At 38.8% G+C, this 27568-nt stretch overlaps 1 protein-coding gene across 9 annotated transcripts in view; it reads left to right on the top strand.

Moving 5' to 3' along the window:
- Positions 1 to 27568, top strand: part of ADD3 (adducin 3) — a 174116-nt gene that overhangs the window by 130044 nt on the left and 16504 nt on the right. For 8 of the 9 annotated variants that reach the window (XM_030807295.1, XM_030807287.1, XM_030807284.1 and 5 more), the window contains exons 2-5: positions 9010 to 9233; positions 21533 to 21671; positions 25620 to 25771; positions 26688 to 26768. In XM_030807295.1, the coding sequence (XP_030663155.1) occupies positions 9039 to 9233; positions 21533 to 21671; positions 25620 to 25771; positions 26688 to 26768 (567 nt within the window). In that variant the 5' untranslated portion in view covers positions 9010 to 9038. Of the gene's footprint in view, positions 1 to 9009; positions 9234 to 14680; positions 14792 to 21532; positions 21672 to 25619; positions 25772 to 26687; positions 26769 to 27568 lie in introns of those variants that run through there. The other variant, XM_030807313.1, reaches the window with a different exon arrangement.

The raw sequence follows: 27568 nt of genomic DNA, 5'->3' as shown, positions 1-27568 counted from the left end.
TTCAACTCAAGGTGGATCAAAGACTTACATGTGAGACCTAAAACTATAAACTCTAGGAGAAAACCTGGATTTCATGATGAAGTCTCCAAAAGCAATTGCAAAAAACAAAAATAAACTAGTATGACATAATTAAAGAGCCTTCTGCACGGCAAAAGAAACTATCAACATAGAAAACAGACAACCTGCAGAATGGTAGAAAATATTTACAAACTATGCATCCAACAAAGGTGTAATATCCAGAGTTTATGAGGAACTTAACCCAACAGGTAAACAACCCCGTAAGAAAATAGTCAAAGGACATGAACATCCACTTCTCAGAAGACATAGACACAATCAACATGCATATGGAAAAATGCTCAACATCACTAATCATCAGAGAAGTGCAAATCAAAACCACAGGGAGATACCTTCTCATACCAGTCAGGATGACTGTTATTCAAATGTCAGAAAATAACAGATGTTGGCAAGGTTGTGGAGAAAAGGGAACACTTACACACTGCTGTCCAGCCACTGTGGAAAGCAGGAGGCTTCTCACAGAATTTAAAACGGAACTACCATTCGACCCAGCAATCCCATTTACTGGGTATATACCCAAAGGAATATAAATTATTCTACCAAAAAGACACAAGCACAAGTATGTTCATTGCAGCACTATCCATGATAGCAAAGACATGGAATCAACCACCTAGATGTCCATAACAGTGGTCTGATGAAGAAAATTTGGTACATATATATCTTGGAATACTATGCAGCCATAACAAAACATGAAATCATGTCCTTTGCAGCAACATGGATGCAGATGGAGGCCATTACCCTAAGCAAATTAACACAGGAACAGAAAACCAAATACTGCATGTTCTCACCTATAATGGTAACTAAACATTGAATACACATGGACACAAAGGTGGGAACAATAGACACCGGGCCTACTTGAATGGGAAGGTAGGAGGAGCGTGAAGGCGGAAAAACTGCCTATCAGGTCCTCCGCTCACTTACTTGGCTTATGAGATGATTTGTACTCCAAACCCCAATGCCGTACAATTTACCTATGTAACGGACCTGCACATGTACCCCCTGAACCTAACATAAAAGAGGTGGGGAAACATTATGTTGTATACTTTAAATAAATACAATTTATTTTTTAAACTGGAAAAAAAAACCCCTCAGTTTTCTTATCTATAAAGTTGGGGATACTGGTTGCCTTTTCAGAGTTGTGAAGGATTTTTCTTGGAGGTTGGGGAGACAGAGTGTCACTCTGTCACCCATGCTGGAGTGCAGTGGTGCAATCTTGGCTTATTGCAGCCTCCACCTCTTGGGTTCAAGCAATTCTCCTGCCCCAGCCTCTGAGTAGCTAGGATTACAGACACATGCCACCATGCCCAGCTAATTTTTGCATTTTTAGTAGAGATGGGGTTTCACCATGTTTGCCAGGCTGGTCTCCAACTCCTGACCTCAAGTAATCCACCCACCTTGGCCTCCCAAAGTGCTGGGATTACCAGCGTGAGCCACCACACCTGGCCAGAGTTGTAAAGGATGTTAAATGAGATAATCTGTGTAGAGCATAGTACCTGGAATTCTGTGATTGCTTTAAAATGTTTCATTAAATTACTGATTTTGTAGTTTAGGCATGTTTATGTATACATGCATTTCTATTTAGTATCTATATTAGACCAATTTCTATTACCACTCATTTCAGTTGGTGTATTATACTTAACTCTTTAGGTCCCAACAGAATCTTTTTCTGAGGTTTGTTTTGTTTCATAATACAGCCCTCAACTCTTTTAATATGATGCTAAATTATATTAAAGTGAAACTTAAATACAATTTATTATTACCCAGAGCACAATCAATGTCATTTTGTTAATAGCTTCTAATTAAGTCATAGTGGTCATCTGTCAGGTAAAGAGTTAAGACTTCCTATATACTGATCAATAGCCAACGTAGTCTCCTTTTCAGATGGACTTGAGCCAATTTAGTGGTCCGTACCTTGCATGTAGTTCCTTTTTGTTTGGAACTCAAAGTTGTGTGGAATGTTCCATGATATTTTGTTATACCATTTATCTGCCTGCTCATTGAGCTTCTTGGTCTGCCCATCTCCTAATACTCTTTGTCTTTATGCATCTTATTTATATGTTTTGCTAAGTACCAATGGCAAAGATACCAAGTGTCTTTATGATGTGTGGGGGTGTGTGTGTATGTATGAAAAATACAGTTATGTGAATGTGGTCTTTCTTTCCCTCTATCTCAAAATGTTCTTGTACTATATTCACCTATTTTTGAACAGTGGTTGACCACAGGTAACTGAAACTGTAGTTAAGGAGGGGAACTACTACTGTATTGATAAAATGGTAGTGAGTACTTTTTAATATTTAATGACATAGTTACTTAAAACTTGTCCCTTTGGTATTTAGGTCAAATAAATCACCATTATACAACTACCCCACTTGTACATCTATTTTTCTGTGCATGCTAGGCAAATGGACTATTAAAAGTCTATTACAAGCACTAGAATTTTAGCTCTTCTTAATAGCCTGTTCCTCTCAGTGGATGGTATTTATAAAATACATACATAAACATGGTGTGATGGGTCTGTTTTCTTTCTTATATTTCATTGAAGGAGTAAATTTTGATTATGGGGCAATCTGGATGACATGGTAATGCTAATAAACATCATTATTATGATTTTATAATATGATATTTGAGCAACGTAACTTTAGAAAAGTCACTCAACACCACTGAGTATAGTTTTCTCTCATCTGTAAAAAGTGATCATTGAATCTAGTCTGAAATATTTCAAGAGAAGCTCATATAAAATCAATAACTTTTTAGGAATAAGAGCCTAGTGCTTTGTGGGATAATTAAATTTTTCTCCATTTGCGCACTTAGTGCCATCTGTATTACTCAGTGCTGCTCAATGCCTGGTTCATTTGGGTTTTTCTCCCATTTTTCTTCATTTTTATCTATTTCTGCTTCAAGTTTTCAGATCTGTCAATTTCCATGTCAGTTGTATATAAAATTTTGGCTAGCATTTAAAAGTAGCTCATGTCTTTTAGAACTTAAAATGAAGAAAATTTCACTAGTGATCTAAGGATAGTAGCTTGTCATAGTTTGTGTAGGGTCTAAGTTGTTTTCTAGAACTTCAAATAACTTTAAAATTTCATAATAACTTTCATCAAGAAAAACTAAAATAGCCTTTGTTGTTTTGTTTTTTAACCAAATATGCTGCTTTGTGGTCTTGGCATATCTTTGATTATTCTTTTAAGTGTGGAACAATAGGTCTGGTACTTGAAAGTACAGCCATCTCTTTGCTTATTCTAAAGAAAGCTGTTCAAACTGCCAAGAATTTTAAGTTTGGAAAGATTTTTTGTAAGTAATAACTTCTTTTCAAAAGATTGTTTTTACTATTCCCAGCCTAGAAATAATGCAAACCAGATTTATTTGGAAGGAGTTGTGATATAGTAAAGTAACTTAATTCAGCCCCCATTTATGGAGTTCTCTTCCATTGTGAGGACTACAAGATAGTCCCCATTCCCAAGCTTGCAAGGTGGTCAGTAGCTTCTCAGGTTGGATTTTTAAAATAACAGTTTTATGGAGATAATTCAAATACCATGCAATTTGCCCATATAAACTATACAATTCAGTGGTTTTTAATGTAGTCACAGAGTTGTACAACTATCACCACAATAATTTTAGAACATGTTCATCACTCCAAAAATAAATCTCATTAGCAGCCACTCCTCATTTTCCCATAGTGCTAGGCAGCCATTAATCTGTTTTCTACCTCTATAGATTTGTCTCTTCTAAACATTTCATATAAATGGAGTCATGCAATATGTGGTCCTTGGTGACTAGCTTCTTTCACTTACAATGTTTCAAGGTTCATCCATGTTGAAGCACATATCAGTATTCCATTTCCTTCTATTGCCATATAATATTCCACTTTCTGGATTACCATATGACAAAATACCATGTGTTTGTCAGTTGATAGATGTTTGGGTTGTTTCTACTTTTTGCTATTAATGAAAAAATATGCTATAATTATATAATAGTCAAAGACGGAAAATAACCAGTTGTCTTTGAGTAGGCAAATGATTAAACAAATAATGATACAGCCATACCATAGAATAGCATTCAACAGTAAAAAGGAACAAATTATTGATACGATAGCCTCCATAAATCTTCAGTAAATGATTCTGAGTGAAAAAAGCCAATCCCCAAAGGTTTTATATATTGCATATTTTCATTTGTATAATATTCTTTAAATGACAATTATAGCAATAGAGAATGGATTAGTGGTTGCTGCTGATTAAGGAGGGAGTGGAAATGGGCATTGCTATTAAAGGGCAGCATGAGGAGTACTTCTGGTGATGGAAATAATCTCCTTCTTGACTGTATTACTGTCAGTGTCCTGGTTGTGATACTGTAATATAGTTTTGCAATGTGTTGCCATTGGGAGAAACTGGGGAAAAGGGCATAAGGGATGTCTGTATTATTTATTATAGATAATTATATAAAAATATTTTTTTGGAAAAAAACAAAACTCAGTTGGCTCTTTCAGCATTCTACCTAGAAATCTTAGCCAGCTCCACATTTGTTAAGCATGTTTTCTAGTTTTCAAGTTAACACATTCTTGTTAGTTTGTGCTTTCATTATGCAACATAACCCTCTCTCCAGCCTCCAGTAGCAGTCTCCTCACTGCTTTGTCAGCCTCCACTAATAGCCTCCCCACTGCCTAGGCCCCAGAGCTAATGCCATGTTTTCAGTTTTTGTTATTACAGCACCAGTAACACCAGTTTTCACTTTAGTTATCTGTTGCTGTGTAAAAAAAAAGAAACAACAACAACAAAAAAACAAAGCTTTGTGTCTTTAACAATTTATTATTTCTCATGATTCTGTATGTTGGCTGAGTAGCACCTTACCTGCTTTTACCTGGACTCATTCATGTTGCAATAGTTAGCTGGTGGGGTCTGCTGGGAACCTGGCTTACTGGGGACAGCTGGGCCTCTTTCTCCTCATTTTTCATTATGGGCTTCTTCATGGTGTGGCAGCTGCACAACCCTCAAAGTGTATAATGTCACTTCAGCCACATTCTATTAGTCAAAGCAAATCGCAAGTCCAAACCAGATTTAAGGGATAGGAAAATAGTCTCTACTTTTTAGTGGAAAAAGTGGATTGCAGGGAAGCATGGAAGAATTCCTGAGGCTGTCTTCGAAAAACCATGTACCGCAGAGCCCAAATCAGGAGTCCAGCTCATCTAGAGACATCTAACGTAACTCAGGTGGAAAGGGCTCTACAAGTGGACCTGAATACAAGCAAACCAGATTGTAAGATAGGCAAGCTTGGCACTAGCAGTGCTGGTGAGCTCGAAAGTGAACGTAGGGATATTTTTCTCAGTCTGTGAACACTTTGGGTTAATTTGATAATGAACAGCTTTACAAAATATATGGTATAAGCGTGTGTCAGATACTGTTTAAGTATATTAACAGTTATACAATGTTACCTCTGTTACTTTGAGTTTTGAGGGTTCTTATACCAATCTAAGTGGATTGGGAATATAGTTTTCATATGTATGACTGTTTTTGTGTAATAGCTGAGGTATTGTTTGGGGGTTTTCTTTTCGTAAGTGTGTTTTGTATCCTATCTTACCTGTGAGCAAACTTTTAAAAATTCTTTGGTGAGGAAAGAACATGGTATACTATAAAATTCAGGAGGGCCCTGAAAATTGTGGTATTAATATTTTCCTTTGACTGTGTTGCGATTGGGTTTGTCTTATATTGGATTAATGTTTATGTATATATTTTGGATTTTTTGTGCTTTGTTTTGAAATTATTTCAGACTTACAAAAGAGTTGGCAAAAATAGTGAAAGAATTCCTGTTTGTCCTTTACCCAGATTCCCTAAATGATAATATCTTCCATAACCACGTTGTAATTATCAGTTTCAGGAAATTAACATTGATGTAAATACTGTTATCAAATTTACAGATTCTATTTAAATTTCACCAATTGTCTCCCTAATGTCCTTTTCCTGGTCTAGGATCTGATCCAAGATTACATGTTGCATTTAATTGTCATGTCTTAGTCTCGTTTGTCTTTAATCTGGAACAGTTCCTTAGTCTTTGTTTTTCTTTTTTTTCTTTTTTTTTTTTTTTGAGATAGAGTCTCGCTCTGTCACCCAGGCTGGAGTGCAGTGGCGTAATCTCAGCTCACTGCAAGCTCCACCTCCCGGGTTCACACCATTCTCCTGCCTCAGCCTCCTGGGTAGCTGGGACTACAGGCGCCCGCCACCACGCCTGGCTAATTTTTTTGTATTTTTAGTAGAGACAGGGTTTCACCGTGTAGCCAGGATGGTCTCGATCTCCTGACCTCATGATCTGCCTGCCTTGGCCTCCCAAAGTGCTGGGATTACAGGCGTGAGCTACCGCGCCCAGCTTAGTCTTTTATTTTTCATGATCTTGACGTGATTGAAGAGTACTGGCCAGTTGTTTTGTACGATGATCCTCAATTTAAGGCAGTCAATTGATTTCATTCAGAGGAACCTAGTCTTCTGTAGTTCTGTTTTGAAATGGTTGAATATACTGAAACATTGCAGAAATATTATTCTTATCTGTGAATAATAATCCTAGGAGTTGGATGGCTAAGGGACTGGATAGAAATGTAATCATTGGGAGTATCTTTAAGTGGCTCTGTGTTTAGAGTATCTGTTTTATAGGTACTTGTTTTCAAAAATCCTCCCCAAAAATGTGCTTTCAGATGTATAATTCATAGAATCATAAACAGCCCTTTGTAATATCCTCAGAGAGCTTGAAAATGTTTTTATCTTTCTGCAGTGCTGACACTGATGTGTTTTAAATGGGTAGACATTGTGCTATTTGCAAAGCCTTCTATCTAAACTAAGCAGATAGTTGTGACATTTTATCTGTGACTGGCTAAAGTTCTTTGAACACCCATGTTTCTTAAAGCAAATTGTGAACTATTTTCTTGAATACAAAATTTTTTTTTTTTTTTTTTGAGATGGAGTCTCTCTCTGTTGCCCAGGCTGGAGTGCAGTGGCGTGATCTCAGCTCACTGCAACCTCTGCCTCCCAGGTTCCAGCGATTCTCCTGCCTCAGCCTCCCGAGTAGCTGGGATTACAGGCACCTACCACCACGCCCGACTAATTTTTTGTATTTTTAGTAAAGGCGGGGTTTCACTATGTTGGCCAGGCTGGTCTCGAACTCCTGACCTTGTGATCTGCCCCCTTGGCCTCCCAAAGTGCTGGGATTATGGGCATGAGCCACTGTGCTGGCCTGAATACAGAAACTTTTTTGCCTCACTCCATCACCCAGAGTGGAATGCTGTGGTGTGATCATGGCTCACTGCAGCCTCAACCTCCTGGGCTCAAGGAATCCTCCATCTCCACCTCCTAAGTAGCTAGGACTACAGGTGCATGCCGACACACCTGGGTTTTTTTTTTTTTTTTTTTTTTTTTTTTTAATTTATTTTGTAGAGACAGGGTTTCACTATGTTGCCCAGGCTGATCTGGAACTCCTGGGCTCAAGTGATCCTCCCACCTCAGTCTCCCAAAATGCTGGGATTATAAGCATGAGCCACCATGCCCAGCCTAAACTCTACGTAAAAAAAAAAAAAAAAAAAAAAAAATACAAAAATGTGATTTACTGTAAGGGTACTATTTTTAAAATATTAATATGTAAAGAAATATGTAATAAGCTGCAACATTTCTTCAAAAAAACGGTCTTACTCTCCTCTCTAGCATATATTCATTCTCAATTAACATTTCCTACCCCTTCTCCCTTCCGTTTCCTACCTGACCATAACTTCAGAGTTTCTAGGGCATTGTTTTTCAAGCTGTGGGTCACAACCCATTAGTGGATCATGAATCAATTTGACTAGCGTTTATTAAAATGAAATAGATTAAAATAGAAAATATCGGAATATACCACATAGTAAGGGAAAGTATGTCATTAATTTATTTCAGTTATGTATCTTATATATTTGTATGTGAATACAATATAAAATGTTTGAAAGCCACCATTCTGGAGTGTTTCATCTATTTGTGTTTTGAACCTAATGTTTTTTAAACATGCATGTTGGATAGTTGTTGCATAAATATTTGCATAAGATTTTTAGAACTAGAATTTTGTATATACATGATACCTTATTTCTAATCTGCATGGCCAAAGGCTACATCAGAGGGAAGCCCTTAGTGTTCACAAGTTTCATAACTACTTTTTAAAAATTTGTTCTTTGCAGCATTTTAAAGGAATGTTTTTTAAGACTATTTTTTTCCTAATGTAATTTGTACTGGTTTGTACTAGTTCCTATTACTCTGAAATACTTAGAAAGTATGACTTTGCATATGTAGTATTAAAAGTAGGAGTTGGGGGCCGGGCACAGAGGCTCATGCCTGTAATCTTATCACTTTGGGAGGCCAAGACAGGAGGGTCACTTCAGCCCAGCTGGGCACAGTGGCTCATGCCTGTAATCCCAATGCTTTGGGAGGCCGAGGTGGGCAGACCATGAGGTCAGTAGTTCAAGACCAGCATGGTCAATATGGTAAAACCCCATCTCTACTAAAAAAAAATACAAAAATTAGCTGGGCGTAGTGGCACGTGCCTGTAGTCCCAACTACTCAGGAGGTGAGGCAGGAGAATCTCTTGAACCCAGGAGGTGGAGGTTGCAGTGAGCCAAGATCACGTCACTGCACTCCAGCCTGGGTGACAGAGTGAGACTCCATCTCAAAAAAAAAAAAAAAGGCAGTTGATAACATTAACATAATTTAACTGAACCATGAGTTTCTGTTAGCTCTGAAAATACCAATTTCAAATTGAGCATTATAATCTAAGATCTTTTTATATGAATAAAAAATTGTTCTAAGATTTTTGAGAAGCTACTTTTTAAAGTGCACCTGTTAACTCTGAGGGCAAAATGTAAAAGTTCTGATTGACCCATGTAAATTTTGAATTTAATGAATTTATCATGGATGTCCTTCTTTGTGTTTATTAACACAGATAACAAGAGTAATCCACAGACTTAAAACATGAGCTCAGATGCCAGCCAAGGCGTGATTACCACTCCTCCTCCTCCCAGCATGCCTCACAAAGAGAGATATTTTGACCGCATCAATGAAAATGACCCAGAATACATTAGGGAGAGGAACATGTCTCCTGATCTACGACAAGACTTCAACATGATGGAGCAGAGGAAACGAGTTACTCAGATCCTGCAAAGTCCTGTGAGTTGAATTAGAAAGCTGTAATTTTTCTCCCTCTTTGGAAATATTAGTATAATAAGGTAGAAGGTTTCTCAAACTACCCTCAGGTTAAAAGAGGGGTAGAGGAGGAGTGATGACCAGTTGCTTCCAGTCTTTCAAAGGAGAAATGGACATCTAATTTGTGTATTTGCTTTGCAGAGCCTTAATGACAAACTAGTATTGTGTTTGGTGGTTTGAATTTTGTGTGTTTTCTGGGTATAGCACTTTATTATTATTTTTTTTTATTTTATTTTTTTTGAGACGGAGTCTCGCTCTCTCACCCAGGCTGGAGTGCTGTGGCGCGATCTCGGTTCATTGCAAGCTCCGCCTCCCGGGTTCACACCATTCTCCTGCCTCAGCCTCTCCGAGTAGCTGGGACTACAGGCGCCCGCCACCACGCCCGGCTAATTTTTTTGTACTTTTAGTAGAGACGGGGTTTCACCGTGGTCTCGATCTCCTGACCTCGTGATCCATCCGCCTCGGCCTCCCAAAGTGCTGGGATTACAAGCGTGAGCCACCGCGCCCGGCCAGGTATAGCACTTTATTAAAGGAGGATACCCCATTCAGACTGAATATGTAAAGAAAAGAAAGGCATGATTCAAGTCATAGGAAACCAATAAATAAGTTAGGTATATCCCATGCACGTATTTTCTTCTTCCTTTGGGTACCTTGACGCCCAGAGCGGCATGAAAAGACTTAAGGTTTTTGAGGACATCTGTGATTTGGCAGCCTAGTATTACATATGCCTATTGCAGGCACACGTGCATACACACTAAATTAACTAAATTAAAAGTAGATTATAGGCCAGGCTCAGTGGCTTACGGTGTAATCCCAGCACTTTGGGAAGCTGAGGCAGGAGGATCACTTGAGCACAGGAGTTTGAAACCAGCCTAGGCAGCATAGTGAATCCTTGTCTCTACAAAAAAATTTAAAAATTAACTGGGTGTGGCGATGTGTACATGTAGTCCCACCTACTCCTGGGAGGCTGAGGCAGGAGGATCCCTTGAGCCCAGAAGGTCAAGACTGCTGTGAGCCGTGATCATGCCACTGCATTCCAGCCTGGGCAACAAGAGTGAGACCTTATCTCAAAAAAAAAAAAGAAAAAAAAAATTCAACTTAAGCTGAAAAATCATGTCTGCACAGCAATAGTCAGACTTTGTGAATCATATTCAAGTGATCTGTTTTCTTACAAAATCTTAGTGGAAATGTATTAATACATGATGGAAAATGAGAGAACAGTTTGATTTAAAATACAAAAGGAATTCGTAACTTTCTGCATAATGAAGATCATGCACCCTTAAGGCAGAGTTCAGCACACAGACACGTGATGCCCAGGTTAGGGTTATATTAGGTTTCCAACTTGGATATCAAAATTAGCACCAAGGCATAGAGCTGCCTGAAATAGCCCTGGTAAATCATTTTTGTTGTGTCCTTGTGAATTTATTCATAGAGGTAAGTCCAAAACCAAAGGGGAATTCCACTCTGAGTAATTAATTCTCCCATACCAGTGGCCTTGGTGAAAGCATTGAAGTACAAGTTATAAAAACAATGTAAGCTTTGAGTAATTTTATTTTTTTATAGTGCCCACTTTAAAGAAACTCTTTCCAAATGGAAAGATTCATCAGAAAAGTCATGATGAGAGAGTAAATGTTCAGTGCCTTACTTTATGCAAACTTGAGTGTCAAGGTTTATAAAGACTTGAAGAGCACATTAATTATTTAGATCAAAATAGATTTGTTTCCTTCTCCAAAGAAACCCCATTTTTAAGAACTAACTTACTAGACTGGAAATGGTGGCTCACGCCTGTTGTAATCCCAGCACTTTAGGATGCCAAGGCAAGAGGATTGCTTGAGCCTACGAGTTTGAGAAGAGCCTGGGCAACATAGTGAGACCCAGTCTTTGCAAGAAATTAAAAAATTAGTCGAGCGTGGTGGTGTGAGTCTGTAGTCTCATACTTGGGAGGCTGAGGTGAAAGGATTACTTGAGCCCCGTAGATCAAGGCTACAGTGAGCCGTTATCACACCATGGCACTCCAGCCTGGGTGACAGAGCAAGACCCTGTCTCAAAAAAAAATTTTAAGAGAACTTATCAACCAAATGATTGTAGTAACAGATAGCATATAGTAACTGAAAGAATGAAGTTTCAATTTTGGTTAAGGTTGTTAAATATTGAGATTTCTTTAGGAAGTATCTCAAAGAGGACCATTGAATTCTAACTGTAGAGTTTAAATGAAAGAAAGTACTAAACTCCATTTTTATGCCAGGGTTTTTGTCTTATAGTTTACCTATTAAACTAAAGGTGCATAATGTTAAGTAGATTAATTTTTTTATACTTAGTATTTCTATTTGTAAGTTGGCTTAAAAGTAACAATTTTACTTATGCCTTGGGGAACTTAGTGAAATAATGTGAAAGGGCAAACACATAGTGTATCATTTCCCTATTCACTTAACAAGAGTGATCACTTTCTGCCCAGAGAGGAACAAAGAAGGCTGAGATTTAAAAGAATTAAAAGTTGATACTTTTTTTCCTAGATCTTGGCTAATGAATTTAAAATCTTCTTTGTGAAAGACTTAAGAAAGTGTATACATTTTGTCTTCCTGCCATATTTCAGGACAGTGGTTTTTAAGTTTCTTTTAATGCAACAGAAACTTTACCAAGGGAAATGATGCTTGGTGGCTTGTATTAGTTATCTACTGCTAAATAACAGATTATTCCAGAACTTAGCAGCTTAAAACAAGCATTCATTATCTCACCATTTCTGTGGGTCAGAAGTTTAGGAGCAGGTTAGCTGAGTTTTTCTGGCTCAAGTTCCCTGATGAAGTTGCAGTCAATATGTTAGCCAGAGCTGCTGTCATTTGAATGCTTTACTGGGGCTGGAGGATCCACTCTTAAGTTGGGTCACTCACATGGCTTTTGGCAAAAGACCACAATTCCTTGCCACGTGGACCTTTTTCTAAAGCTGCTTGAGTGTTCTTCCCCAGAGCAAGGATCCAAGAGAGAGCAGCCTGCAATGCTGCTTTTGAACTAATCTCAGACATCACACACTATCACTTCTACCATATTTATTAGTTAGAAGTGAGTCATTCAATTCTCCCCATGCTCCAGGGGAGAGAAATTAAGCTCCATCTTTTGAGGAGAGAATTGTCCACTCTCTAGTTACTATTTATTTATTTAGAGACAGGGTCTTACTGTGTTGCCCAGGCTAGTGTGCAGTGGCTGTTAACAGGCACAATCATAGCACACAAAATCCTGTGCTCAAGCGATCCTCTTGCCTCAGCCTCTTGAGTAGCTGGGACTACAGGTGTGTGCCACCATGCCTGGTAGGTCACAATTTATTTTAAAGGAACCGCAGTCTGTCCTTCTGCCACAATTTATTTTTCTTCCTCCCACGTGCAAAATACACTCTTCTTCTCTTAGCACCTCCTAAAAAGTCTTATCCCATTCCAACATTAGCTTGAATCCAGAATCTCATCATCTAAATGTAATCCAGCTGCAGATGATTGTCCTCAGGGTGTAGAACCTTAAGTACAGGTCCTGTAAATCTATTAACCTGTGAAATAAAGATTCATGTTATCTTCTCCCCAGTGGCAGGAGAAGGCATAAGATAACTGCTATAGACATTCCTCTTCAAAAAGGAGAAAATTGAGAAATACAAAGGAGACACTGGTCCAAAGCAGTTGTGAAATCCATCTGGACAAATGTTCGGAAGTGTTTTGATTAGGACTCAGTCCTACTATTTACCAGGACTGAACCTCCCTGGTGCTTGACTCTGCCCACTAGGTTCTTGGTTCCACTGTCTAAATCATCCTTCCTTTTTCTTGAAAGGTAGGCTGTGTTTGCCACTTTGTGTTTTTCTTAGTCTGCTTTCTTCTTACAGAAGTTTTAGGGGTCCAAAGGCCCCTTTTCCTTTTGTACTGCCTTTGTTCCTTTCAGCCCAAGCTTACAGGGTTTCTGCTGATATAATTCTTTAAAAAATTTGTCAGTCTCCTGTAAATATTGGGATTCACTCTGTTAAACAAAATCCATAACCAATAAAGATTAAAGTCAGATTTTACTAATTCATGTTTGTAAGTGACAAATTTGTACACCTTCTATTTAAAATTCTCAGCTAATTTGCGTAGAAGAGAAATCGGGAGAGAAATTAATAAAAGCAAAGTATAATACTTTTTTATTAAGCACTTACTATATGCCAAGCACCTATTATGTATCTTTAATCCTCAAAGCAATTCAGTTAAAGAAGTATTAAGATGCCTAAGTTACAGATGGCATAAACTGAAACTTAGAGACATTAGATAACTTGCTGAAGTTTTACAGCTTAGTTAAATGATGTGGTCAGAATTTAAACTGCAAAGCTTACACCTGTAATCACTAGGCTTTACCACTTACAGCATTCAATGACAATGAAAAAATTCTGCCTATATGTTTTTATATCATCCTATTCATCTTCAAAGCCTGCTGCTCAAGTTAATTCAACGCAACCTGGAAGAGTTTATAATCACAAGACGTTTTGGTGTAAATGTAAATTTGGATGACAAAAACCACCCCTTATTGCTTTGAGCTGAGAAAATAACAAATAATTTTTCTTATTCTGGCCCTCAGGTATTACTTATTTCTAGGAATTTCACAGCCTTTTTATCATACTTAATTTTTTAAAATAAAATATTTATCTTAGAAATCAAATACCACTTGGTAAATTAATTTGGCTTGAGATTTTGTTGCAGTAGAGAAAATCCACAAGTTCTCTTTGTCCGCTGTATTCGTATATGATGTCTGTGGAGACCCTAAGTTGTAATTTACCCCCTTTTCTCAAAACGAAGTGTCACAAACTATTGGAATTAAGTGATGCCTTTTCAAAGTTAAAGAAGCATATAAATTGAAAAACTAAGCAATAGCACATTGAATACAAGAGATGGTTATTAAATTCTGAATGCATGGATGGATAGTGAATAGCTAGGTGGGCTTTGAAACATTAAACATTTGAATATTGTCCAACAGGCTCCTACTGAACTTGACTGCTTAACAAGGAAAACAGTTGCTGAGCTTCCTAAGCCTTACCACCTTGGGAAGCAGTTTAGACTGGTTGACACAAATGTGCAGTGTTATTCTGAAAAATAACAGGAGTGTATGTGATGGTAGCCTGGGCACATGACATACTAACAGTTTTTAATAACAGGGCAATGCATACTGCTGCAAGCTTATTTTGATGCAAGGAGAAACGTCAAAGGCGTATACATTTTAGGATATCACTGGAAGTAAGGCCTACGTGTTAACAGGGTTCCTTGATTCAAATTGGTCAAAATCACCATGATCTGTGGTCCATTGAGAAGTTTAAGATGCAAGTATTCTTAACTTTATTTACATTTCTGTTGTACACAGCTTCAAGAAAAATATTCTAACCTTTAGCTTCATGTTAATTAAGACTTAGGTACAGAAGGAAGACCATCCAGAAGAAAATATGGTTTATTTTTTTTTTCTGCTTTCAACAGGGCCAGTGGTATTCTATTTCCAAATGAGTACATTTCTTAATGGAGAAATTCTAAGTAAGTTTGTTATGCTCCTAATCCTGCTTTAGGAGAGCTCTAATAACATAATTATAGGGTGCCTTGGGAGCAGCAAGTCTGTAATCTTTTTTTTTTTTTTTTTTTTTTACTTTTTGCCCCAATTTTCCTCTCTAGTAATTTTGAGGTAAAACATCCAGATGTGGATATTTAAAATTCATCTCTGATGTCGCCAATATTTATCAGTGTTATTATCTGAGTGTAAGTTAGACATTACTGATAAATGAGCCAACATGGAGTTTTGGTTTTTTTTAAGCATTAATTGAAATAATTTTATCAGGTCAGGTTTTTTTTAAAAAATCAGATTGGTTCTCTTTTCTGTGACGTAAGTATTTTATCTCCTGCCACTTTCTCCTGAAAGTTCTGACCTTGGATACAGAGCCTTAAAATGTGATGCCTCAAGTGAATTCTACTTTTGGTTTATAGTATTCCGGAATATGTGAGTACTTAAAGTGTGTTCTTAGCCTACATGAATCTCAAATCTTTGAATATTTGACATTTTTAGAAGTCCACTTATGTCCATACTTTATGAATTCAAAGTTTATAGCCTCACTCCCTTGACATTGATAGACACATAAAATCAAAGGATGTGAGATTCAGATAAGGCTTTTAAGGCACCCTGTCTCTAACTTAAACATTTTGCTTTTCACCTAGTGATTTTTTTACCATACTTTTTGGACCTGTGTTTGAAGAGTTGTTCAAACTATAATGTTCTGGGGGCAAATTAAGTTTTCAAGTAAGATTTTGTTTGAGTTGAAGAATTAAATGGCTTTTTAAAAGTTTATAACATTCAATGAGGATGAATTTCTGATTTAAAGAAAATAAATCTTACCTAGTAGATTATGGGTAGGCCTAATTATGCAGGAGGGATTTCTCATTCAAGTAGTAGACTGATAAGACTGTTTTCTAGCTAATAACCTATGAAATGGATATTTGCTACGTTAACTGAGTCAAGATTGAGATCAGATTCTTCGCTTTCTTTATGTCTAGGAAAATGAAAAGAAACTCTTAGTATTAATTGAGCACTGAACTACACACTCAGGGAGAATCTAGAAATGTGAAAGACACAGTTTCAGTCCTCAGATAATATGGTATAGTAGAGTAGGAAAATAGTTAAACAATCACAGTCATACAATAGGTACCCTAAGTATAGTATAGGGAAAGTTCACAGTGAAGTGTAGAAGAGAAGAAATACAGAGATCTCTCCTAACTTGGATGATTAGGTGACTTCAAGGAGAAGGTAGCATTTATGATGTGTTGAATAAAGGAAAGAATTCATTAGGAAGAAGAACAGTGGAAGTCAGTACTTCCATTGGATGAAGTAGATCGAGCAGGGCTAGAGAAGTGCAAGTTGCAATCAGAGAATGCTGCAAGAACCTCATAGGCTAAAGCATGAGGTAGTAATGGCAGATAAAGCAAAAAAAATTACATAGCAGCAGACTATGGAAATTTTGCAGTACCAAGCCTTTTTGACCTAAGTTAGGAGTCAGTACATTTTCTCATCATTGCCCATTTTGTTTACACAATTTTTTATAAAAGTGTTTGTTTGGGATCTGGGTTCAAATTTTACTTTGCCTACCACTTACTAGCTATGTGACATTAGGAAGCTCATTTAACTTGAGCTTCAGTTTCCTTGTTGATAAAATGGGGAAAATACCTCACACGGTTGTGACAAATAAAATAACATAAGAGCATGCAGTACAGCACGCAGCACGTAGTGGGCAACTATTTTTTGGAAATTATATATTTACTGCTAATTTGAAGTACATTATGCTTTTGTGGCAACACTTGAAGATTTTAATTCCTTAGACTCTATTTTGGGTTTTGAAGGTCTTGAATCTTTCACCCTGATGGCATTCTGGTTTATTCATCTTCACAAAATTTAACAACTCCACTACCTCCTCTTCTATGCTCTTCTGTATCTGAGAAAGAAGACATAGTTTATGCCATGGTTTTGTGTATATGTTGTTTGATCTTCTTAACCCAGTTCTTCTCTAGTGGAGACTCCAGGGAACTCTTGGCTAATCTGACTTAAGCCCAGTATGTGGCCTCACCACCCTGATTAGAAATTATGTTTCTCATTATGTTTTGATGAATTCTTAGCTACAAGAGGGCAAGTACTTAGCCTGGTATTCCAGGATCACCATAATCTGCCAGTATATATATATTTTTGCTTTATCTGCCATTGCAATCTAATGCTCTAATCTAGCCTAAGAGGTTTACTCAACATTTCAGATCACAACATGCCTGCTAGCTTATTAGTTGTATTTGGTTTCAGAGATACAATCCAAGTCTGAATAAAATTAGGAAAAGATCTTGTGCCCAGTTAAGGGTTCCAGATTCAAATCTTTATTCCATTTACTTATTAGCTTTGTAACCTCGAGCAAGTCATTGCCTATCTCAGGACTTTGTGGTGAGACTCAAATGAATCAACTATAAAGGATTATTAACATTGAACTTTAGTAAAAATATGATTAACTACCCATCTCAAAGATAAATAAAACTTTTATCTTAATATTTTAATGAAAGCTCAATAAATTTACTGATAAATTTAAAAATCAGCTGAAATTAGTAATTAGTTATTTTTTATATTAGTCTTATATTAGTAATTTTTACACTTACTGTTTTATGACTTAGGTAATTATCTGAACAATATTTGAGAAACATTTGAAACATGTGGAAATGAGTAATAAATGTTCATGACAAAATATTAAACCTTTTTTGCACTGGAAGAATTCTTACCTGTTGAAGCACTGTGAACTGTAAACAAGGCTGGGGAGATTTCATATACTTTGAAAAAAAAATTTTTTTGTACCTATACTGTGTAGAAGCTATTCGTCAGCTTTAAAGGAGATGTTTGTATTTTCCCTCTTACTCTTAATTTGATTTCAGAAGGGCTTATACATCTGTTTATGACACCATAGCTATCCCAAAGGTTTTAGAATGGTATTCACATATTATGGGATATATGGTAATGAAGAAAGCATTTCACTAATGTAAAAAGAGCATTGGACCTGTGTCCTTGCCCCTGGCATTTACTAGCTGTATGTCCGTGAACAGGTTTTCAACCTTTCTTTAACTTTCTCATCCCACCCAGCAGAAATTTCTCACCAGTTTAATAAATAATTGTGATTCTCTTGAGTACCCGGTTGATTTTTTTTTTTAATCTAAAAACCATTGTAAATCAATACACTGAGCAGGCTGTCTTAATTCATGTTGACTGCCAGAGTTGAGATAAAATTTGTCCCATCTCTAGCAAATGCATACAATTTTATGGCATTCACTTCATATCTTAACCTCATTCCTGGCTCTGTCTACCCTCCTTATGCTTATTTTCTCTTCAGCTTTATTTTTCTTACCTATATTTACTTTTGTAGCATTTTAATCTATGGAAGCTGCCTTAAATTTTTCCTGGAAGAACATGGGTGCAAGATATTTAATAAAATAGATAATGCCTGCTTCTCCAAGCTATTGTAATATATGTAATGAGTGATACACATAGTAGGTATCATTAATTTTGTGTTTTTAAAAACTGAATCAAAGAATATTGGTTAATAACTACTTTGAACTGAGAAAAGTTTAAATAGTTTGGTTTTGAAGGGAAGATAGAGTTCCAAAAGAGCAGACTGGCCTGTTACCATGTGTCCAGAAGTTTTCTGTACTTTATATAAAGATAAATGAGGATATCTGGAACATTTTTTTTCCTTTCAGCCTTAAGTATGGTAAGATAGTTACGTTGCTTATCTGTATGAAGGTGTCCATCTATCTTGTATACAGCTCTCAGCCATCTTATCTTCACAGGGTCTTGGATGAACAAGAAAACTCCCTAATGGAGTTTTCTGATCAATGAAGTATATCTTTGTAGAGGATATTTTACAGGACAGTTTTTCTGATTTAAATAGTATATTTAAATGAACTAGATACCGTCAATAGAACCAGATGTTTTTGAACTTTTATTATATTGTGTGAATGATTGATACTTAATAAGCCTTGAATTTGTAAAAAGAAAAGCCATATTTAACTGGTGTAAACTGTTCCATGAACTTAGGATTCAAATGTCACAATTAGTATTTTTAAAAATTAATCACTCAAATATCCACTTGCCTTATTAGCGGAAAGTACACCATCTTTCTCTTGGAATTTCTGCTTTTCTCTGAATTTTTCCAGAACTTTAGTGACTTACACTGACTGGGTTAATCAGTGGCCGCCATATCCAAGATGGGTGTGGGTCGTGTGTCCATGCATCTGTATATATGTATGTGAGGGAGACACACTAGAGTCTGTTCAGCCCACCACTGCCACTGTACTTCCCTGCCCTATGGTAGAATGTTGAAAACCAGTCTTAAACTGTCCAACAGGAGCTATAGGTTCACTGTTGACCCAGATGTTTGTGCAGGCCACCACAGTGCATTAGGGAGGGATCTTCCAGTGCTAAGCTCAGTCCTTTATGGTTGAGCACCCAAGATGACAACTCTTAGCACCCAGCTCTTAGAGTTCACATCATGGAAACTTCTCAACTATTGTTCTAAGTGCACTGCAAACACTGAGTCAGGACTGGTTCTAACATCTACCACCTCATACCCTTAGAACCACATTTCCCCTTAACCACCATGAGCTCCTATGCCATTTTTTTTTTTGTTTAAAGTTCTTGGCTGAGTGTGGTGGCTCACACCTGTAATCCCACCACTTTGGGCCGAGAGGGGTGGATCACTTGAGGACAGGAGTTTGAGACCAACCTGACCAACATGGTGAAACCCCATCTCCACTAAAACTACAAAAATTAGCCAGGCATGGTTGTGCACACCTTTAATTCCAGCTACTTGAGAGGCTGAGATAGGAGAATCACTTGAACCCAGGAGGTGGAGGTTGCAGTGAGCCGAGATTGCACCACTGCACTCCAATCTGGGCAACAGAGCGGAAAAAAAAAAAAGTTTCCTAGACCTCTGGGTTATATACCCACCCTCTCAGAAAGGCTCCGTCTGAGTGGAGACTCCAGGAGATTTTATTCCTACTGTCATGAGGCAGACCACTGTCAGTGACTCAAAAGAGATTCACCCTTCTAAAGGAGGTTTTCTCAGTTATCTCCCAGGTTTTCATACCTACCCTTCTTGGAGGGAGTGATTCCAAAATAATTTTCTGCCTTCTCCCTCTTAGGCAAAGTGGGGGAAATGGAACTTAATTTCTGGCAGGGCATCCTGCTACATAAGTAACTAATCTCAAATGGAAGAGCAAGGGTTTTAAGTGACTTTTGTTGCAAGAACCTTCATCTTTAAAATGAAGGAGACATGAGCAAGAGAACAAATGACAAACTTAATAAAATAAGTGTTGATTGGGTGTGATGGAAAGTCAGAACCAACTATTTGTGATGTGAAGGATTGGGAGAAGTTTCAGATCATGAGCCATATTAGTAACTCGAGGGTTACTGGAATAGAGGTGTTCTCTTAATGTTCAGGATTTTGATCTCTATAAACACTGTTTCTGCCACTACCTCACCCCACCCCACCCCATCCCCAAAAAGATACAGAACTCCAGGATGGGAACATATGGAACCCAAGTTCCATTAAAAACTGTCATTTAGCTGGGCACGGTGGCTCACACTTGTAATCCCAGCACTTTGGGAGGCAGAGGTGGGCAGATCACCTGAGGTCAGCAGTTCAAGACCAGCCTGACCAACATGGAGAAACCCAGTCTCTACTAAAAATACAAAATTAGCTGGGGTGGTGGCCCATGCCTGTAATCCCAGCTACTCAGGAGGCTGAGGCAGGAGAATCGCTTCAACCCGGAAGACGGAGGTTGTGGTGAGCTGAGATCACGCCATTGCACTCTAGCCTGGGCAACAAGAGCGAAACTCCGTCTCAAAACAAAACAAAACAAAAAAACTGTCATTTACCACAGTGTTGCAGAAGAGTAATTAGAACTCAACTCTTATTAATTTACTTTCAGAGTTTATGGAGCTAAGGAATTGCCATGGAAATCATAAAATAGAAATTATTTATTTTAGTATGTCTCAGTGAAAACTTTTGCCATTGAGTCACTCTGTATTCAAAGTTGTGCCCCATTCACATGGGAACTCTTTTTTTTTTTTGAGATGGAGTTTCGCTCTTGTTGCCCAGGCTGGAGTGCAATGGCATGATCTCGGCTCACCGCATCCTCCTCCTCCCAAGTTCAAGCTATTCTCCTGCCTCAGCCTCCCGAGTAGCTGGGATTACAGGCATGCACCACCATGCTGGGCTAATTTTGTATTTTTAGCAGAGAGGGAGATTCTCCATGTTGGTCAGGCTGGTCTCCAACTCCCCACCTCAGGTGATCCGCCCGCCTTGGCCTCCCAAAGTGCTAGGATTACAGGCGTGAACCACCACGCCCGGCCAGGGACTCTGTCTTAGCTAAGCAAGGAGTGGGTCACCTTTTTTTTACAACGGTTTCTTGGTACTTGAGTTGTATATTAATTAGAGGAGTTTTATCTGTGCCTGTCTAGTGTAGATATTATAATATCTCATTTTCTTTGACATGAAGAATGCCTAGTGGTTTTCTCCCCTAAAAGCAAGCTTCTTGCTGCTTCTTGCAATGCTTTGATTTTATTATTTTGTGTTTTATATTTGTTTTTAAATAGTACAGGTAAAAGCTATTCAGAAAAGGGATGGGGGAAAGATTGATTGTATCGGAACAAGTTACTTTTGGGCCTTTCAGTCTTGCTTGCTCAGTCTTTATTTTTGTGTATTACAGGCCTTTCGGGAAGACTTGGAATGCCTTATTCAAGAACAGATGAAGAAAGGCCACAACCCAACTGGATTACTAGCATTACAGCAGATTGCAGATTACATCATGGCCAATTCTTTCTCGGGTTTTTCTTCACCTCCTCTCAGTATGTCAGTTTTGGAGAGTTTTAAACGTTATAATTTTACTTCCACTTTGGAACACTGTACATCTCTAGCAGCATATTATGCTCAGGTTCAGTCCTTAAGTTTATAACATCTAATACTTAGAGTAACATAGTGTTAGAACGTCCTACCTTTTCATATCAACCAGGCATTTACTACACTTTATACAGATTATAAGATGATATAAGACATGATTCTGGGCTGGGACTTGTGGCATGTGTCAGTAGTCTCAGCCACATGGGAGGCTGATGTGGGAGAAATGCTTGAGCCCAGGAGTTCCAGACCAGCCTAGCAACAAAGTGAAAACTTTGTCTCTATTTTTGTTTTTTGTTGTTGTTGTTCGTTTTTTCTTTTGAGACAGGAGTCTTGCTCTGTCGCCCAGGCTGGAGTACAGTGGCCCGATCTCGGCTCACTGCAACCTCCACCTCCCAGGTTCAAGCGATTCTCCTGCCTCAGCCTCCTGAGTAGCTGAGATTACAGGTGCACGCCACCACGCCTGGCTAATTTGTTGTATTTTTAGTAGAGACGGGGTTTCACCGTGTTGGTCAGGCTGGTCTTGAACTCCTGACCTCGTGATCTACCCACCTTGGCCTCCCAAAGTGCTGGGATTACAGGCATGAGCCACTGCACCAGGCTGACCCTGTCTCTGTTTTCTAAAATAATCTGATTTTAATGTGGCTGGATATAAATCATATCACAGTTGGATTTGGAAGTTTGGGTTTTATTCCTTTGATGGGAAGCCATTTTAAGCAGAAAGATGATTTTAAAAGACCACTATATTTTCTTTTTTTTTTTTTTTTTTTCTTGAGACAGAGTCTCGCTCTGTCACCCAGGCTGGAGTGCAGTGGTGCAATCTCGGCTCACTGCAAGCTCCGCCTCCCGGGTTCACGCCATTCTCCTGCCTCAGCCTCTCCGAGTAGCTGGGACTACAGGCGCCCGCCACCACGCCTGGCTAATTTTTTTTTGTATTTTTAGTAGAGACGGGGTTTCACCGTGGTCTCCATCTCCTGACCTCGTGATCCGCCCGCCTCGGCCTCCCAAAGTGCTGGGATTACAAGCGTGAGCCACCGCGCCCGGCCAAGACCACTATATTTTCTGCGTGAAGAATGAACTTGGAGATTTCATAGTAGTATTAACAAAAATAGAATAGTTGGGGATCTAGTTTGGCTTGGGAAATAGAGGAAGTTCAACTTTGGGCATGCTCCATTTGCATTGCCAAGACATTGCAGCAATTGGAAATGCAGTCAGAGAGCTTAGGAGAAACACTTGGCAGATGGCCATAGGGAAGTAGTACTCAAAGCTGTGGACATTGATTAAATAATCGTACAAGAGTATGGGCTGACAAAAGATTCCAAAGAGAAAACCTCAAAAGCTCAGAGAGGAAGACTAGTCAGGGAAAACAGAAATAGTAAAAGAAGCTGCCCTGCAAGTGTCCTGGATTCCATGGCGGGAACAAGGAGCTACAGGAGACCTTGGCCTGCTGGCTGGAATGTACAAAGGCACGGCAGGAGGAAAGCCATGTGCCACAGTTTGGAGATCAGGAAATAGCGACCAGTTGCCTGAAATACTTACGTGGTGTTGTGAAAAGCAGAAGTTAACGTTGGAAGGTTACGGGGAGAATAGGGGACAGGTTAATGGCCGACTCTAAAATTTTGTCAGAAATTGTACTATTTTGTGTGGCTTATGTATTAAAACTATTCAAATTACTTCAAAACATCTCAAAATTAAAAGGTTTTCCATTGAAATATTCTCTTAAAAGTTCTTGCTCGGCCGGGTGCGGTGGCTCACGCTTGTAATCCCAGCACTGGGTGGCCGAGGCGGGCGGATCACGAGGTCAGGAGATCGAGACCACAGTGAAACCCCGTCTCTACTAAAAATACAAAAAAATTAGCCGGGTGTGGTGGCGGGCGCCTGTAGTCCCAGCTACTCGGAGAGGCTGAGGCAGGAGAATGGCGTGAACCCGGGAGGCGGAGCTTGCAGTGAGCCGAGATCGGGCCACTGCACTCCAGCCTGGGTGACAGAGCAAGACTCCGTCTCAAAAAAAAAAAAAAAAAAAAAGTTCTTGCTCATATTCTCAGGTAAAAAGCAGTGCTTTAGAAAACTCAATGGCTTTATGCATAATGAATTTACAAAGAAAGGGGCTACACAGTCAAGGACAAGAATAAGGGTTATTGCAGGGATCCACGCATGAGTTAAGGGCTGAACTCAAGTGTGGACAACGAGGGACCTTTTGAAGAAAACAGTCATGAAATGTGACATTATATATGGTAACCCAGGAGAGGTTAAGAGGTAGAGGTTACTCAAACTCAGAGTTTGAGCATATGGGAATGGTAATATCAGTATTAAAAGCAAAGTAAGGAGAAGAGAGAAGGTAAGAAAAACCAGGAGACAGAAGATAAAATCACCTTTAGACCCTTTTAATTTTCATGTTACTGTGTTGTAGGCAGTTAGAAATAGCAGGCTAGGCTGGGCATGGTGGCTCATGTCTATAATCCTAGCACTTTGGGAGGCCAAGGCAGGAGGGTCACTGGAGGCCAAGAGTTCAAGACCAGCCTGTGCAACATAGTGAGCCCCCATCTCCACTAAAAAATTAAAAAATTAGCCAGGTGTGGCAGTGTGCCCTGTGGTCCTAGCTACTCAGGAGGCTGAGGTGGAAGGATTTCTTGAGCCCCGGAGTTCAAGGCTGCAGTGAGCCATGATCACACCACTGCACTGCAGCCTGGGTGACAGAGTGATACCCCTGCCTCAAAAAAAAAAATAGGCTGGGGCCAGGTGCAGTGGCTCACGCCTATAATCCCAGCACTTTGAGAGGCCAAGGTAGGTGGATCATCTGAGGTCAGGAGTTTGAGACCACCCTGACCAACAAGGAAAAAACCCGTCTCTACTAAAATGCAGAATTAGCTGGGCGTGGTGGCACACGCCTGTAATCCCAGCTTCTCAGGAGGCTGAGGCAGGAGAATCGCTTTGAACCCAGGAGGTGGAGGTTGCAGTGAGCCGAGATCGTGCCATTGCACTCCACCCTGGGCAACAAGAGTGAAACTCCATCTCAAAACAAAACAAAACAAAAAAGCAGGCTGGAAAATGGGGAGGAGGACCTGATCAGAACTAAAGACCAGGGAGTGAGTCATCTACACAAAAATAACAGTAGGGAGGCTCGAGAGTCTATAATGTTTTTATAGGGAAAAGTAAAATGAGAAAGAACATGGTGGAGGACTGAGCTTTGAGAAAGAGCCAAAGTTGGGCAAAGGAACAGATGAACTTGTTAAAGGAGAAAAGCAGGTAGACAAGGAACAAGACATCTAGGATAGTATTACATGGGCCTTGAGAAGAGTTCTAGGAATGAGGCAGTGTAAATCGTGTCAAGCTGTAAAGAGGTCAAGGAGAATGAAGACTGAGCAAAAGTTGAACTTGGTAACAGTTGAACTTGGCAGTTAGATCATTAGAGACCTTCAAGACTCCTTCAAGACCTTCAATAGGATAGAAATCATACTACTATTTGCACGCATTATTTTCCATCTCAAATGTTTTTTGTGTTTGAATAAAAGTCAAGAGAGATAATAGAAAAGTAGCTTTCTGTTGAGGTCTTTTCATCATAAAACTAGCAGTAACCTCAGTATTTAACACTTTTACCCTTGGAGATTATATGTAACCATTTTTCCCCAGTGGTGTGAGCCTTTGATATAGTCACTCCTTAGCAAGCACTAGATGAAGCAACTTTTACTAAGCAATCAAAGATAGCTGATACTTATTTTTACTCTCAGTGTACCTCTCTGAAGGAGAATAAGCTAATAAAATATTGTATGGGCTGATAAATTTCAGATTATTATATACAAGGCTGGGATACTCCCAGACGCAGGCTACTTCCTGGCAACTAATTTCCAGGTAAGGGATTGCGTGACTCGTATCTCTCTCCACATTTTTTGCTCTTTTAGGTCTTGGCATGGTCACACCTATCAATGACCTTCCTGGTGCAGATACATCCTCATATATGAAGGGAGAAAAACTTACTCGCTGTAAACTTGCCAGCCTGTACAGACTTGTAGACTTGTTTGGATGGGCACACCTGGCAAATACCTATATCTCAGTGAGTTCTTCAGCTTTCAATTCCTTTTTTAAAATATTGCAACTAGAAGGCAACTATACTCTTCTTACCTTTACCTGGAAGTCCAGTTTTCAGACTTATTCTCTAAACCTGGTATGCTAGATCACAACCAAATACTGATGTAAACCTTATCCCCAAGGGAGAGGCTACAGTTCCCCCATCTTTCTTCTCCTCTGTGTTGTTCCTTTGGTTCAGACCAACTGTAGAATCTATCCAGGAAGAAACCCTTCTGGCAAAATTGTCCCTCTCCATGATAATTGTATCTGAGCATCAGTGGCTTTAAAAAGCATTTGAGGCAAGGAAGATAGAGGAGGTCAGGGAAGTTTCCTCCCTGGTCTTTATTTTTTAAATATATTCTTTCCATTCACCATCATGTTTTTATTTTGCCACACTTGGAAAAAGATGTTATTTGGAAACAAAAGAGGATTAAAATATTGTACAATGGAAATGGTACAGATGCAGTCCACCAAGAATCTTTCTTCCTTTCCCCTTTCCATCTTTATTTTAATTCCTTCCTAGGAAGAGATTTTTTTCTCTTTCCTTTGCCCATTTTGCCTTAACTTCCAAGTTATAAATTAAGGTTATAATCATTACCACATTGGCTTCAATAATATTAGCATTTATTTTTCATGAACGTAGCTGACCCTAAATAACCTTAGAGCCCCAAAATAATGCTTTTAGGTAAGTCCAGTAAATAAGAAACTAAAGTCAGAATTTTTTAGCAAGTACTTGAGGGAAACTTCAGGAAAGTTTCGTGTTGTAGACCTTTAATTTTTGCTTTGTTGTTTTTTTTTTTCCTGATCTCTTACAATTATTCATTGTAAATATATTTGTAGTCATGTTTCCACTGCAAAATATGAACCACTTCATAGTAATTCTCTGTTGTTTTTTTTTCCAGGTAAGAATAAGTAAGGAGCAAGACCACATTATTATAATTCCCAGAGGCCTATCTTTTTCTGAAGCTACAGCCTCCAATTTGGTATAATTTTCCATTCCTGTGTTGCTTTTTCTGAGCTTTCTTTTTTTTTTTCTGACAGTTTTTAGCTTTTAGCACAGGACAGAATAAGAAGGTATGGATGGAAAAACGTTTACTGGTGAACAGTGAAGGGAATTTGAACCATGTTGTTGTTTTAAAGAAAAGCTTTAGAGAACAGCGTAATTGAAGAGACTAATAAATGAGTTGGTCTTATCAGTTAATTTGTCTGTGTTTTGAAGGGAATTGTGATTTTTTTTCCACCCTATACACTCAGAAATTTGTCTTAAAAAAAAAAAAACACACGCGGCCAGGCGCAGTGGCTCATGCCTGTAATCCCAGCACTTTGGGAGGCTGAGGCAGGTGGATCACGAGGTCAGGAGTTCAAGACCAGCCTGGCCAACATGGTGAAACCCCATCTCTAGTAAAGATACAAAAAATTAGCTGGGCATGGTGGTTCACACTTGTAATCCCTGCTACTCAGGAGGCTGAGGCAGGAGAATCGCTTGAACCCATGAGGTGGAGGTTGCAGTGAGCCAAGATAGCGCCGTTGCACTCCAGCCTGGGCTACAGGGCAAGAAAACACACACACACAATGTTCATAGCTAGATTTAAACAAAGTTCAGCTGGTATGAGTATAGGATCTGACCTTTAGTATTTTATCTTTTCCATGACTACTCCTAGCCACTGTCATCAGCTTACAGAGTGACAGGAGCTACCTTGGTTCTGGGTGCTTGCTGCAATGTTAGCAAATAGAAGTTTTCTAGCCAATTCTATACATGCCAGACTTGTTCAGACCTCCGATG

The sequence above is a fragment of the Nomascus leucogenys genome, chromosome 3 (assembly GCF_006542625.1).
Source record: "Nomascus leucogenys isolate Asia chromosome 3, Asia_NLE_v1, whole genome shotgun sequence".
In the NCBI taxonomy this organism is placed as follows: domain Eukaryota; kingdom Metazoa; phylum Chordata; class Mammalia; order Primates; family Hylobatidae; genus Nomascus; species Nomascus leucogenys.
This window is presented reverse-complemented; position numbering and strand designations above follow the sequence as displayed.